We start from the raw sequence: 13,730 nt of genomic DNA, 5'->3' as shown, positions 1-13,730 counted from the left end.
CGGGACTTCAATAATAGCAGTGAGTCATAATGTCAGCTACTTCTGTCCAAGGTCCTGAATGTGTCCCAGTCCTTTGTAGCGCTGCTGTCCAAGGTCCTGTGTTTTTCTCTCAGCCACTGGTGTCAAATTGAAATGTCTTCCTGGAGACAGTCTTTAATTTTCTATCTCCTATAAGAAAAGTGCTTTAAATGACTCTCACTATATTATGGAATACATAAAGTTATACACTGATATTATCAAACTGCTCATTTTGTAACAGCGAGAAAGAAAATTAGTCCACTTCTTTAAATAGCTCTGTACTGCCCCCTTCTGGAGAGAGATGTCCCTGCTTATCTTTGCTCCCTCCTCAAAACTGATAGAACAGAGGGAATCTGTGCTCCTGTTCTCTGGATTTTAATCACATAAACTCTTCAGTCCATATTCCTTTGGAGAGTTTCACATTTATAAGTCAAGAACAATAATAAATAATAATAAATCAATGATGTCTGGAGCTTTTCGCTTTCTTTAATTCCTTAAAGATTGTGTTAAAAAAATAAAACAAAACAGCCATCACTTTGGATTCAGTCATAAGATAAACCAGATGATAAATCATTGTTGTTTTATACTGTTTTCCTAGAGGAAAAGGAGGAGGCGAAATAGATACGTAGAAACACACAGTCATATATAAGTTGCATGATAAAATGAGCCTAAAACCCCTATCTAAGGCCCAAAGTAAGCTGTTCTTGAACCAACTGGAGTACATGTGTGCTTCTTCCCTCATGGTGAAGTCAAGAAAGCTGGAGGTCCACTCATTCATAAAGGCTGTTACAACTGGAAGTGATGGCTGGTTCACGCAGTCACTCGCTGTTTTACACTGTCCATGTTACACAAGTTACCTTTCCCTTCTTCATCGCGTTGTAGACGTCTTTGTACTGCCGGATGTGCATCACATCCTCCACAGACAGACACTCCACAGGGAAACAGAACTCCTCCTGTAACACACACACACAGAGCCCAGCACTACACGTGACCTCATCTCTGATCATGTCACACCAACCTGTCTGTAATTAGGAAGAAGGAACAGTGAAGATATGTTTTCTTTCTCTTTGGCTCTGGGAGTTTGAACTGGAGGATTTTGACTCTGACGTCAAACCTCTTCTCAACCTGGTAAGACCACAAGAACAGCTTATTTCTTCTGTAAATACTTGAAATCTGCTCATCTTATCTCACTCCTTGTTTCAGGTGTTGGAGGTGAACACCAGCATGAAGATGAGGGACGTTGAATTTGAAACCAGAAGGCTGCTCAGCTCCCCAGAGGACGCCCCTCCTCAGTTTCAGTGAGTCATATTAGACAAACATTTATTGGCTGTGATGTTGCTGTGATGTTCATCAGCCAGGCTCAGAAGTACGCCAGGACCCTGACAGAGCAGCTGCAGGAGGCTCGCAGCTCCAAACTGCTCAACCCAAGGGAGGTGGTGATGGAGGTGGTTCCAAAAGTCCTGCAGGGCTTTTGGTTACTTCCTCCAAACACCTCCTTCAACATGCCCTCCCAGCAGCTCAGTAAAATGGCTGCTGGAGTTACCAAAGCAGTAGAGGACCGGGTCTCCATTGCGCTCTTGTCCACGCTTCGTCAGGTCACCTTCTCCCACTCCATCAGAGACAACATGGTCCTGTCTATCCAGGAAACACTCAGACAGGGTTATACCCGAGACGTCCTGGTGAAGAGACTCAAGTGCTTTGCCGCACAGGTGCTCAACAGCACCATCTCCTGTTGCAGCAGGAGAGATCTGCGCTCTGTTTCAGCGCCAGACTAACAACAAAGATGTTGATGCTCCTAGCAGCATTGGCCTGTGGAGGAAACAGAGGACCAGCCAGATCCTGGTCCAGAACCAGTCTCTCCTGTGGCTGCTTCTGATGAACAGCCAGCACACAGCCCACGGGCTAACTCTGCTGTGGTTCTAGCTCGACCACCCCTTCAGACCCCTACAGCTGAACCTTCTGCCATTACTGCTGTCCTGGAGGGTTTAACAGTCAGCCAGGTTGAACAAGCACAGCAGCCTGCACCCAGTCCACAACCAGACTCTGCTGTGACTTCATCTCCTCCACCTCCTCTGACCCGTCCTGCTTCAGTCCTGAGTGGTCGGAATAATTGTGAAGAGCCCACCAGAGAACCAGACTCCGTGGTGGTCTCAGCTCCGGCAGCTCGTCTATCTCCTCTCGTCAGCACAGAGCAGGACGATGGGACCCCCAGCCAGGATGAGGCCGCTGTGAAGAGTGAGGGTGGAAACCGAGGCTTGTTTGGCGGTTCAGAAAAACTTTCTGCTGCTATTTTCTGTCTTCAGACACAGACTGAGACTCAGCTGGTTTATTTCTTTGTTTTTCTTCTTTTTCTCGTTTTTCTTATTACTCCTTCAAATAATAAAGTCATTGTTGCATTGCACTTCATTTGCATCAGTTTTACTTATTGTGAATTAAAGCGACATAAAATGATAACATTTTCAAACAGGAAGTATGATAAGATAAGATAAGATAAGATAAGATAAGATAAGATAAGATAGACTTTATTAATCCTCAACTGGGGAAATTTGGAGATTATTGCAAGGATTATTGGAATGAAGGACCTGTGGTAGCATTCCTTCTTACAGAGTGGATGCAGCAGTCTGCTACTGAAGGAGCTGCTGAGGGCCCCCACTGTGTAATCTTGCATGACACAGTGGGGCAGCAGGTGGGAGGGGTTTGTCAATGATGGATGTCAGCTTGGCTAACATCCTCCTTTCACCTACGTCCTCAGTGGTGTCCAGAGGGCAGTCCAGGACAGAACCAGCTCTCCTGACCAGTCTGTTCAGTCTCTTTCTGTCCCTCTCAGAGCTTCCACGGCTTCAGCATACCACCGCGTAAAAGACTGCAGATGCAACCACAGAGTCATAGAAAGTCCTCAGTAATGTCCTACATACTCCAAAGGACCTCAGTCTTCTCAGAAGATGGAGACGACTTTGGCCCTTCCTGTACAGGGCATCAGTGTTGGTGGACCAGTCCAGTTTATTGTTGAGGTGGACACCCAGGTATTTGTAGTCCTCCATGATCTCAATGTCAAATCCCTGGATGCTCACCGGTGTAGTCTGTGGTGCTTCCCTGCGGAAGTCTATCACCATCTCCTTGGTCTTGCTGGCGTGGTTTGTGCAGGTGGTTTAGTCCACACCAGTCGACTAAGTTAGTGATGACTTTCCTGTATTCCAAATCGTTCCCCTGTGATACATGTAGGTTGCATTCACTGAATGTTACAGTACAGGAAAAGCTTGGTCCCTATGAAGGTGGAACACTTAATGTTTACGTTCACTTCCACAAACAGCCAAAAATAAAATCAAATAAAACATCCAGAAGGATACTGGAGTTATGTGACAGTGTTGATATTTGAGAGTTTGATAATGATGTAAGATGATGATAGATTGGTCTGTATATTTAATGTTTTTTAACTACACACATAGCCTTAACCTTTTTGACAAGGATCTTGACGGATATTTGGGTCATGTTTCTGTACTTTGATAAGTTTGATTACACACATATATTCTGCTAATAGTTAGATTACATGCATATGCTTACGTTAATGATAGTTGGATCCTGATATGTTGATTTTATTCATATTTTCTGCTGATGGATTGTGTGACTGAATTATCAACAGAAATTCTACTTCTCCTGGTTAAGTTTTTCCTTTATTATTCATAGAAGTGATTTAGAGGAGGAGTGACGATTTTTTGGGACTCAACAGCTTCTCCTATTGCTTCGTTAAAAGAGTAACAGAGATTTTTGAGACATGTCCTCGACAATCTCATCAATTCATGTTTTAGAGAATTGTGACCATGTGGACTGAGTGGGACGTTTCAGTGTGTAAAAATAAACGTGTCAGTGACCTCTGGTGGACAAACTGTGTAACAGCAACGACAGCCACCACATATACTCTCTATCAGTTGGTCGGATTTGTCAGTCTAGCTCGAATTTAAAATGCAACAAATGAGCTGGTTGAGGTGCAGGCACATGGTTTGTGAAATAAAGCTTTTGCTGCATCCACATACTGACTAGTTTTACCTTCCTGCTGATGAATTTCAAACGTGATGATGTTGAGGTGTTTTATAGTTTTACATTACAGTAGTGCCAAAGTACAGCCAAAGAGCTCAAGTGATTTTGATCATTATTCTGAACTCTTTCAGCTCACGTTGGGTTGAAAAAGCATTCAAGTAGCTGGTATGTTTATTTGCTGACCACGGCATCCTGCTGAAAGCCTTTTTATCAGTCACACATCAGGAGTCGCTGACTGCTGTAGTACGAGTTAGTGCACAATAACTCCTGCTCATCTTATGACTCCTGACAGCTGCAGTTTGCCGCTTTGTAACCCAGCCGGAGGAAAGCAGGGGAGGAAGCATCGGACAACTTCAAAATGATTTTTTCAATCTTCACAAATATGTGAAACAAAGTCCTAAACAGTGTCTTCATATTTCTAGACTGACAACAAAGCCAAAATATGGAGGTGAGAATCAGACATTTATTGTAAATACATCAACATTAGATCAGATAGAAATGAACTTTCGGCTTCGGGTTGATGCTTTTAATAAAGTTGCGTGAAAAAAAAAAACAGTGCCCGAATGTGTTACCATAGTGACATATACACTGTCAAACTATAGGCTAATAGTAGCTAGCCGTGCTTTTAAAAATCATATAGTTTTGTCTTGAATAGTAAACTGTTATCTACCCAGAGTGAGAGAGGCTGTTACGGAGAAACCGGAATTAAGTGAGTGTTTTCATGTGTCGTTGTTATTGTCTTTTCCCACGGAACGGAAATTTAGCTAACGTTAGCACCGTGCTACAGTGAACTACTGATGGAGCGGTTGTGAGAGCCACACCAGACACAACTGTATATCTCGCTTAGTTGGATGTTTTCTCGCTTCTCGATGAAAGTACATGCCTGGTGGAAAGTATTAGTTGTAGTTATCATCTTTTAGTTTATTTCGCATATTAATGAGCAATAGAACCATCACATTTCCCAACTTTTAGGACAGCACCATGCTAGCACCAACTTGAACAACAATGCTTATCATCAACCGTGTATGTCAGTGTGAAACTAACTGTTGTCAGAAAAATTTTACATAATACTAACTGTCATGTCTTACACACAGGATGTCTTTATCCCGGATTCAGAGTTTGAGACTGGCAGCTGTCCTGGAGGACTGTTCAGACCAGTTGGACATACTGGGACATACTCTGACAGTAAAGATCAGCAGGGAGCAAGGACCTGCAGCAGCACAGGTTCATTTCACTGTGTTTATCAGCAGTTTATGTTCACAGTGCAGAGGAACAGCTGTCTGCTGCTATGATCTGATGGTGGCCATCGTCCTCTGCACTCCACCATACATAATAGTTTTTTTCTTTTATATGTAGCATAAAGGGACGACAGTTTGCATTTCATTGTACAACCCTGAGTGATAGAAGGAAAAGAAAAACCTTGAATCCTGAATGTGACTATTTTTTATACCACGTTGTTTTCCATGTCATGAGCTTACTGGACAAATGTATTGACTATAATAGTGTGTGACTGTAACTCTGTGTGTGTGTGTGTGTGTGTGTGTGTGTGTGTGTGTGTGTGTGTTTAGGAGAAAGCCAGGCTGATCAAAATGAAAGGAGACTGGTGAGTAAACAGACAGAAAAACATAATGTTGCATCAACATTTTTTTTCTGATGAGGTCTGTCTCTGTCTCTCTCTGAAGTCAGTACATCTCACAGCAGGTTTTCAAGCTGAATTTGGAGCTGGAGCAGAAGCAGAGTTTCAGTTCTCTGCAGCAGGTGGTGGAGGAAGAGGAGCAGAAAAAGAAGGATGAGAACATGAGAAGGTTCATCATTTGGAAATCATACTAATAATACAAATTTTAACTGTAATGAGAATATAGACTACAAAGAGTAATTTTGTACACACAATGCGACGTGATTTCTGAGTGTTGCATGGGTGGAGAAAGAAAGGGTGGAAGATGGGAAAAAAGGAGAAAGAAAGGAAGAACTCTGTCTTTTATCAGGAATGTGTGTCTCTACACCCAGAGAGGCAAAGATAGAGCTGGAGCAGAGAATACAAACTCTACAGAGACAACAAGAGGAGTATCAACAGAAAAGTGAGAAACTGCAGGTAAGAAAGAAAGACAACAGTAGATCCACAAATAAATGCTGACTGCATGAATGACTGTTGAGAATCATGTTGAGGTTCATCTGGGTGAACTGATCTGAGAATAAAAACATCTAAGTTTGATGTTCGGTGAAAACCTTCTGAAATTTGAATACTCTCCCCCAACAGGACATGAACAGACTCATCAAAGACCAAAGGTTTCAGCTTGAGCAGTCATCAAAGACTGCCAACAAGAATATTGTGGAGAAAACCATTGAGATGCGGCTCCAGCAAGCACAAAAAGAGAGCAGCCAGGCTGAAAAGCTGCTAGACAACCAGCTGGAGGTGGGTCCAACACTCCATCTACTCCAGCAAGCCCACAGAAACTAATGTTTTCAAGTTCTCCATCAGAGTGCAGCTGACGTGGAGCCCACATAAGTCTCTCAGCTGAAATATACACATAACCAGTGTCCCTACATTGTTCTCAGACTTAGGCAGAAACAAATGCACACTGAGACCCCAGAGTTAAAAAGGTGTCCAGATCATGTCTTCTGTTATCTCACTTTTTTTTCAGCTGCTGCGCAAACAGCTGAAAGAGGAGACGAGAGTGCATGAGGAGTCAGTGAAATTCCTGCAGAATCGATATGAGGTCGGTACAGCAACATTACCATTTACTGTTTAATGATATTACAGTTAATTACTATGTTCAGCTGCGGTGCAAATTCAGTTCCCATGTTCTGTTGACATCCCCTCAAGGCCACTAGAGGGCACTGTACCAGAGCTTTGGGTTGGCACACCAGGGTCTGTATTTATCAAACTGCTAAAACAGAAATTTTGTTCTTAAGTGAATAACAAAAGTAAAAGCCCTTCACTGTCACTCTTTCTTAAAAAAGAATAAAGATATAAGATTTAAGAAATAGGATTAAGGATTTCACATAAATAAAAAAAATTGGTTGAAATGAAATTTACATAATGTTGGTAAAACACGATACATGTTTAACCATATGATCACATAAAGTGGCTTTGTAAAGTTCTATAGAGCATTCATAAGTGTAATTCATAGAAGTTTTATAGTCAGCTTGGGCCCTGACTTAACTGAGGTTGATGATCATGGAATTCAGTATCTGGTATATTTCTAGTGATCAGATCATTACTAATTTCTAAAATTACAAATCTTTGACCGTGTGCTATTTTATAAAGGCAACATTATTAATACATTATATTAATACTATTATAAGAATACAGCTAATGTTCTTTAGTAATTACATTTAAACCAACAAACTGAAAAGGTTAATTCATAGCAGTGGCCTTATGATCATTTCTGAATGAATGCACCAGTGCATATCCAGTACCTGCAAGGAGGATACGTGGCAAAGCTGTCAGTAAAGTGAGGTCTTATAACAATACTTCATCATACATCCAGGTTAGTAATGGTCCATCAGAACCTTTGCTCATTTTTCCAGAGTAATCAGGTTCAAATAAGCATACTGCTCTGTTTTAAATCCCAGCAAGCCACAGTTTAGTTGAACCAGTGTTCAGATAGACAGTATCTAGGTGACACAGAGCTAAAGCCACTTGTGGTTTCATTGCTGGTATTGTTTACTGGTGTTGTTTAAAGAGCAACTGAACACCTTTTTTTTTTGGCTTGACCACTTGAGGTTTCAGCAGATGCAGCAGAGGCAATGGAGAGTGGCAGAACATGGGATGTTATTTAGTGGTGGAGAGGGTGTTGATTTGCTTCAAACAATGTAAAACAGATTAACACCATAAATAATTATCTCACTCGTCGTAGTGGCTGTTGTAGTAGTAATATTTTTGCGACTGAGGTATTTCAACTACTCCCAGTACTCCCACACTGCTGACAGTTTGATTCTTGTATTTATATGTCAGGGTTGATGGGGGGTGAATACAATGTTGCCTCATAAGTTCAGGTGTGGTGTCCTAGGGTATGCCAGATATTTTTCAGTCAGATTGCACAGATTTCTTGGGGGGTACTTGAGGACAAAATTGCGGGATTTTGTTGTAATGAACATTGTAGGATGGGACAAGAAGCACTCAATAGTGTAATAAAGTGACTTTACATGTAATTAAGAAATCGATTTAGTTTGAAATGTTGCACCAACAGCTAATCTTTTTGTTTTTGTTACTGTCAATAAAACATTTGGTTTTGTTCTCCTCATTTTATCATTCTTTATATTCATCAACCAGCAGCCTCAGCAGCTAATCTTGCTGCTGTTGTTGTTTCAGGAGTTGCAGCAGCTGCTGCAGCAGTGGCAGCAGCGCACAGAACAGATGCTGCAGGAGAAGAAGCAGCAGCTCAACAATGTGTGCTGCAAAAAGACAGTGAATTTGGACCGACTGATGGAAATGAGGAGGAAGGTGAGCAGCTACTAGTGCTGAACATGGCTCAGTGAACAGCTGCCAATGCTGAACAGGATGCATGGTCACTATTATATGAGCATTATTGAGATGCTGAGTTGTGTTCAGTTCAGGGAGATGGAGGAGGTTGTGATGGAAGACATGGAGGAGCAGGAGAAACTGCGCCAACAGGAGGCTTACGCCAGAGCTGCTACCAAGGTAACAACATCCAATCAGAACTCAGATCAGATCAATCAGTCCGGTAATTAAGTGTACTGATGCCTAATTCTGACCCTGGCCTGTGACCTTTGGCCCTCCAGCTGCAGGCCTGGTGGAGAGGCTGCATGGTCCGCCAAGGTCTCGGTAGTTTTAAAAAAGCAGAGGAAGGCAAGAAAGGCAAGAAGAAGAAGGAGGGAAAGAAGAAGAAGACATGAATATTCTCCAACACTTGTTTGAGACATTGAAATAAACAGTAATTCGGGTCTCTGTGTCTTTGTTCTTTATTTAAAATAGTCAAAACATGTTTTTGTCATTTCAAACACACAGTATGCAAAAAAATAAAAGACTCAACTTAACTTATACAATATTTTAAGAAGATTAAGAAAAGCAGTTCACTGTGTAAAGGTGACATAGATCAAGTCAGCATCATATAATACATAAACATGTTAGCAGACAAAATAGTTACACCTTAATTCAAAGTCCTCTTATTCCATATTACAGGTTGTCCTGAAGGAAGAGGTCAAACTGTCTTTTAATAAGATTAAACAAGACCAAACATTAAATTGCAAGAAATCAAAATGACTTCCAGCAATGAACACTACTAAGTAGTCTACTGTTAATGACCATAGGCCATACATTTAAACGTAAGTCTACGCCTTTATCATGACATGATAAGGATTTCAGTCACATAGTATTTCAATACTGTTTGTTCATGCAATCACAATATACAATTCATGAGCTGCTAAAATGAATCCTACAGTAACTTATCTTTCCTAACAAAGTCTATCAGTCAGCATATCAGACCAGTGGACATCAATTGCAGAACTATCAGATGATCATAGAGAGATGAGTCACGCCAAACTCACATCCGTGAGGAAATGAATGCATTAATAATGCTCCCAACTTTATGTCCTCATATCTGACAGAGGAGCAGAAGCCCCGACATTGCAAAACAGGAAACCCTTTTACTGAAGAGAATTAGTTTGAGGGTAAGGTTTGAGGAGCTGACGTTTCTTTGTGCGTACCGGAACTCCAACAACACTTGCAAGAGCTGTGATGAGCTGTGGTTATGTTTATCAATCATTACTCCCACGTGTCATGGCTAAGACCAGCTTGGAGGCACGTCAAATCCAAGACCGGGGCAAAAAATCTCCTTCAGCTGTAACAGTGTCATAAGTCAAAATGGAAAAGTAACAGAGCTGAAACAATAAGTCGATTCACCGATTAGCCAATCCACATGAATTTCATCAGCAGTAAGTGATTAATCATTTTTAGTCATTCTTAAAGCAAAAATGACAAACACTCTCTGGTGTATTGGTGTTTCAGCTTCTTAAACGTGCATATTTGTGATGTCAAACCAGATATGTTTGAGTTTTGGACATTTGATTGACAAAACAAGCTACCTGAGTACTGTCAACTATTGTGACATTTTACAGACCACACAATAAATTAGTCACCACGAAAATAATAATTTAAATAATTGTTAGACGTAACCCTAAAAAATAATAATGTTAAAGGAGTGGAAGAGACAGATATTGAGTTTGTGGCCAATGGTGGCCAAACCCAAAACAGTTCTGAGTCAGAACAGAGACTGAGAGAAATCCAAAAGGTGAAAAAAGTGGTCCAGAGACTGGTTGCCCTAACACTGAGTTGAAACTATCCTGTCAAAGATGACAGTGTTGCTGGAGTGTGTATTGGGAGTACCAGCTCTGTGTGGCCAAAGCATCACGCTTGCAGTTCTTCTATTTCAGACGAGTGGGTCTGCTCAGCGTGCATGTAGTTGTTGTCTCCGATGATGACACAGTTGAGATGGGAACTGTGGATGCTGAGGCTCGGTGGCTCTGCCAGTGGAGGAGGACAGCTCTGAGCTTCCCCCTGCTGTCCGTGGCTGCAGCTGCACCTCGCCTGATCTGCAACACGTGAACACAGAGCAAGGTGTTTTCACTTCTCACGAGTGCTGTTTCAGTGCTGTGATAAGTCCACTACAACTACTACAAAAAATATGCAATCAAGACAACATAACAGATTTTTAGCTGCAGCTCAAAGTGCTTAAAATTCCTTAAAAAAAACATGCTGAGAAATACGTTCGGCTGATACCCACTGTACATTTGGAGCTCAGATTCCTGCATCAGAGGCTGACTTTCTGCCACCACAGACGGAAAGGTGTTGTTTCCGATGACGCAGTCGATCAACGTGGAGTTGCTGATGTTCACGATCAAGATGGTCGACGGCGGGCCATGGAGCGCCACTGTTTATGAGTGGGCAAGGAAGAGAAAGGGGAAAAGGGAAGAGAGTATGAGAACGGGAAGTCGTTGTTCCAGAGTGATGTAACAACAGAAATGCGTCACATCACTGAGTTCCTAATAGTTCCCCAAATATATGGAAAAGCCTTGGTATAGCAGAAGCCACAGCAAAGAGAGTGCCCGATGTGCTAAAAAAATGTATAAAACTGGTTTTGTTCAAGTTCTACTTGTGGTAAAAGACAGAAAACGAGTTTGTACCAAACTGCTGCATAAAATGATGGAAAAGGCACCTGTATGTTTCGAGACTACAGTGACTCAAAGGTTTATTTATCACAGATATGAGCTATATGTGCAGTCAAATGCAAGATTTCACTTAAGATGTATTAACAAAACCAACAAAGGATGAAAGAAAAACTTACCTTGTGAAGTTTTAACCTCTGTCGTCTGATGATTTTGAGCTTTAAAGACAGTGAGAGAGGTGAAGTTAGATTTTCACTCAGGATGAACACAAGGAAATCTGTCAATACCAGTGCAGATAAAGTCAGATAATGTCAGGCAGACTCTACAACTACAAATACAGGTGGTGTAGAAAGACAGCAACATGTACGATAACGAGGAATCATCCAGTGAATACTACAGAAATTGATTTTACCTGGGCAGCATGTCCAGTGTGCCTTCTCCTGCAACATAGCGCCAAAGGGGCAGCAGAACAGCTGGAAGGCTTGTCTGCAGCTCTTCTGCGCCACCCTGTGCACCACCTGGATGATTCTCTGCATGCTGGAGGCTTTCAACGCCATCGCCTGAAGGAGAGAAGCGGACAGGGGTCCTCTCAGCTTAGACACCACACGCTATGAGTGCCTCTCCGGAGAGAGGTGTGTGAGTGGGCTTCCCTCAACCAACAGCTCACGTGGCAATACCACCTTTTTTCTAGGTCACGCGCACTTTCGCTGCGGACGGAGGACTTTTTTTTTCTTCTGTCATTAGAAAAAAAAACGTACACTGAAATTTCCAGGCCAATGTAAGGAAATACATCAAAACCAAACGTTTTAGGCTCTTATAAAACCAGGTTGTATTTAGACTTTTTATCGGCCAAGGAAAAATGGCCGATAACCTGCGCTTATGACGGACAGGTGAAGCTGGATGTCTCTCTCTCTCTCTCTCTCTCTCACTCTCTCTCTTTCTCTCTCTCTCTTAAATTAAAATGCATCATTCTGATTATTTTTTTGTTTAAAAAATGGAAATGAATAACTGTTAATAAATATGTGTTGGTGTTAGCAGAGCGGCAGTAATGAACCACTTTGCAGAGACTACATATAATAAGAGTAATAAGTAAACATTTAAAAATGACCCACCTGATTGAACGCCGATCTTTCTTTCATTTTAGTACAACTGCTGTGATTGAAGGGGCTCAGAGGCAGAGGGTCGGAGTTGTGCATCATAACGTAGCGGCGGTATTATCTTCTTCGAAGCGACGAACACACACTGATATAGACACACTGCTAAAGACACACTGATATAGACAGACTGATATAGCACAACCCCACAGAATTTCCCCGTCCGAGCGGCGCATGCGCACCTGAACTTGGAGTTTCCGCATGGTTGCGTTGAACATACTTTGAAAACACTTTGAATGTGTGTTTTCTTATTTTCGTCTTGAACCGGGAAGTTTTAGCACCCAGCATGACCTGGAAACCGGACCGCTCCATGATAGTAAATGTGCGTGCTTACACTTATTTTCCAAAGATTGCGTGTGACTGCAGTCAGCAGCCACATTTCACCAGTAACTGACAGCTGTAAGATTGCAACTACCTCTCAATGTTAAAGTTTGGACAAACTGTCTAACAAGCTGTTCGTCTGCCCCTCACTGCTGCGCTCTCACCCCAGCTCTGTCCTGATGCCTTCAGAGCGCCTCGTATACTCTAATATCCAAGTGTGGGAGCGTTAAAACACGCAGCGTTATGATGAAAACAAATGGACACAAGTAAAACTAGATTAATAGTACCTGTTGTGTACACCTGGAAATAAGGTTGCACGGTCATGTTTTGCACGGAAACATGTGAACAAAGACGAGGGAATGATGCACGCTGATTTTGCACTGCAGGCAAACTATCCACAAAGCCTGCTTCAGAATGAGTAGTTATCTCTGGTAATTTTTAAGGGACCATACTTTCGCATACTAAACGCATTAATATCAACATTAAGAACATGTTGCTGTGTGGTTAAAAAAAACAACAAAAAAAAAAACAGGACTTAACGATCATCTTTTAAGGCAAAGTAATTAAGTCTTGCAAGTCAAAAAGTAAACCAATGCTCAGCTGTTTCAGTTCCAATTATAAACAGAAGTTTCTGGCACAGTTTGAATCATCAGTCAAGTTGTATGACAAGAGGAATAGTCTTAAAGCGTCAAAACGTGTAGTACAAAAACAACTTTGTTGTGAAGCCACAGTATTAAAAAGCTACCCAATCATATTCATACACATACATATCAGCCAATGGGGCATTCACACATGGATGAGTTAGGTAAATTGTGACGTGGCACCAGGCAAATCACAGTCCTGAACTCGTAGAGAGGCAAGGGGTTTGCCTGATGATGAATACGGGTGACACCATATATGGGCCATGAATAAGTAGGAGAAGTGCATTTTTGAGGAAGAACTCCAGCTGGTATAAAAGAAGTCTTTTCCCAAAATGTGCCCCTTCAGTGAGGCATACTATGAAAACAACTTACAGTGTCTGTGACTGTAAAAAGAAAATGCAAGCTGAGATAAAAAGAGAAAGAGGGAACGAAT

The 13,730-nt window shown here is 41.8% G+C and overlaps 2 protein-coding genes across 2 annotated transcripts; one reads left to right on the top strand and one right to left on the bottom strand.

Annotated features, from left to right (window-relative positions):
- Positions 1 to 5,148: 5,148 nt before the first annotated feature.
- Positions 5,149 to 8,913, top strand: LOC121610352 (dynein regulatory complex protein 9-like). Its single transcript, XM_041942397.1, has 9 exons — positions 5,149 to 5,277; positions 5,622 to 5,656; positions 5,736 to 5,858; positions 6,061 to 6,145; positions 6,311 to 6,466; positions 6,696 to 6,770; positions 8,369 to 8,500; positions 8,609 to 8,698; positions 8,800 to 8,913. The coding sequence occupies exons 1-9, from the start codon at positions 5,149 to 5,151 to the stop codon at positions 8,911 to 8,913; spliced, it is 939 nt and encodes a 312-aa protein (XP_041798331.1).
- Positions 8,914 to 8,963: 50 nt separating this feature from the next.
- si:dkey-29h14.10 lies at positions 8,964 to 12,429 on the bottom strand. The gene is made up of 5 exons (XM_041943198.1): positions 12,294 to 12,429; positions 11,594 to 11,741; positions 11,361 to 11,399; positions 10,800 to 10,946; positions 8,964 to 10,608 (listed from the first exon to the last, which is right to left on the bottom strand). Exons 1-5 carry the CDS (start codon positions 12,378 to 12,380, stop codon positions 10,424 to 10,426), a joined length of 606 nt encoding a protein of 201 aa, XP_041799132.1. The 5' UTR covers positions 12,381 to 12,429; the 3' UTR covers positions 8,964 to 10,423.
- Between the last annotated feature and the right edge of the window lie 1,301 nt (positions 12,430 to 13,730).

Source organism: Chelmon rostratus, chromosome 8 (assembly GCF_017976325.1).
Source record: "Chelmon rostratus isolate fCheRos1 chromosome 8, fCheRos1.pri, whole genome shotgun sequence".
Classification (NCBI taxonomy): domain Eukaryota; kingdom Metazoa; phylum Chordata; class Actinopteri; order Chaetodontiformes; family Chaetodontidae; genus Chelmon; species Chelmon rostratus.
The sequence above is the reverse complement of the archived record's forward strand: the minus strand, read 5'-3'. Positions and strand labels throughout refer to the sequence as shown.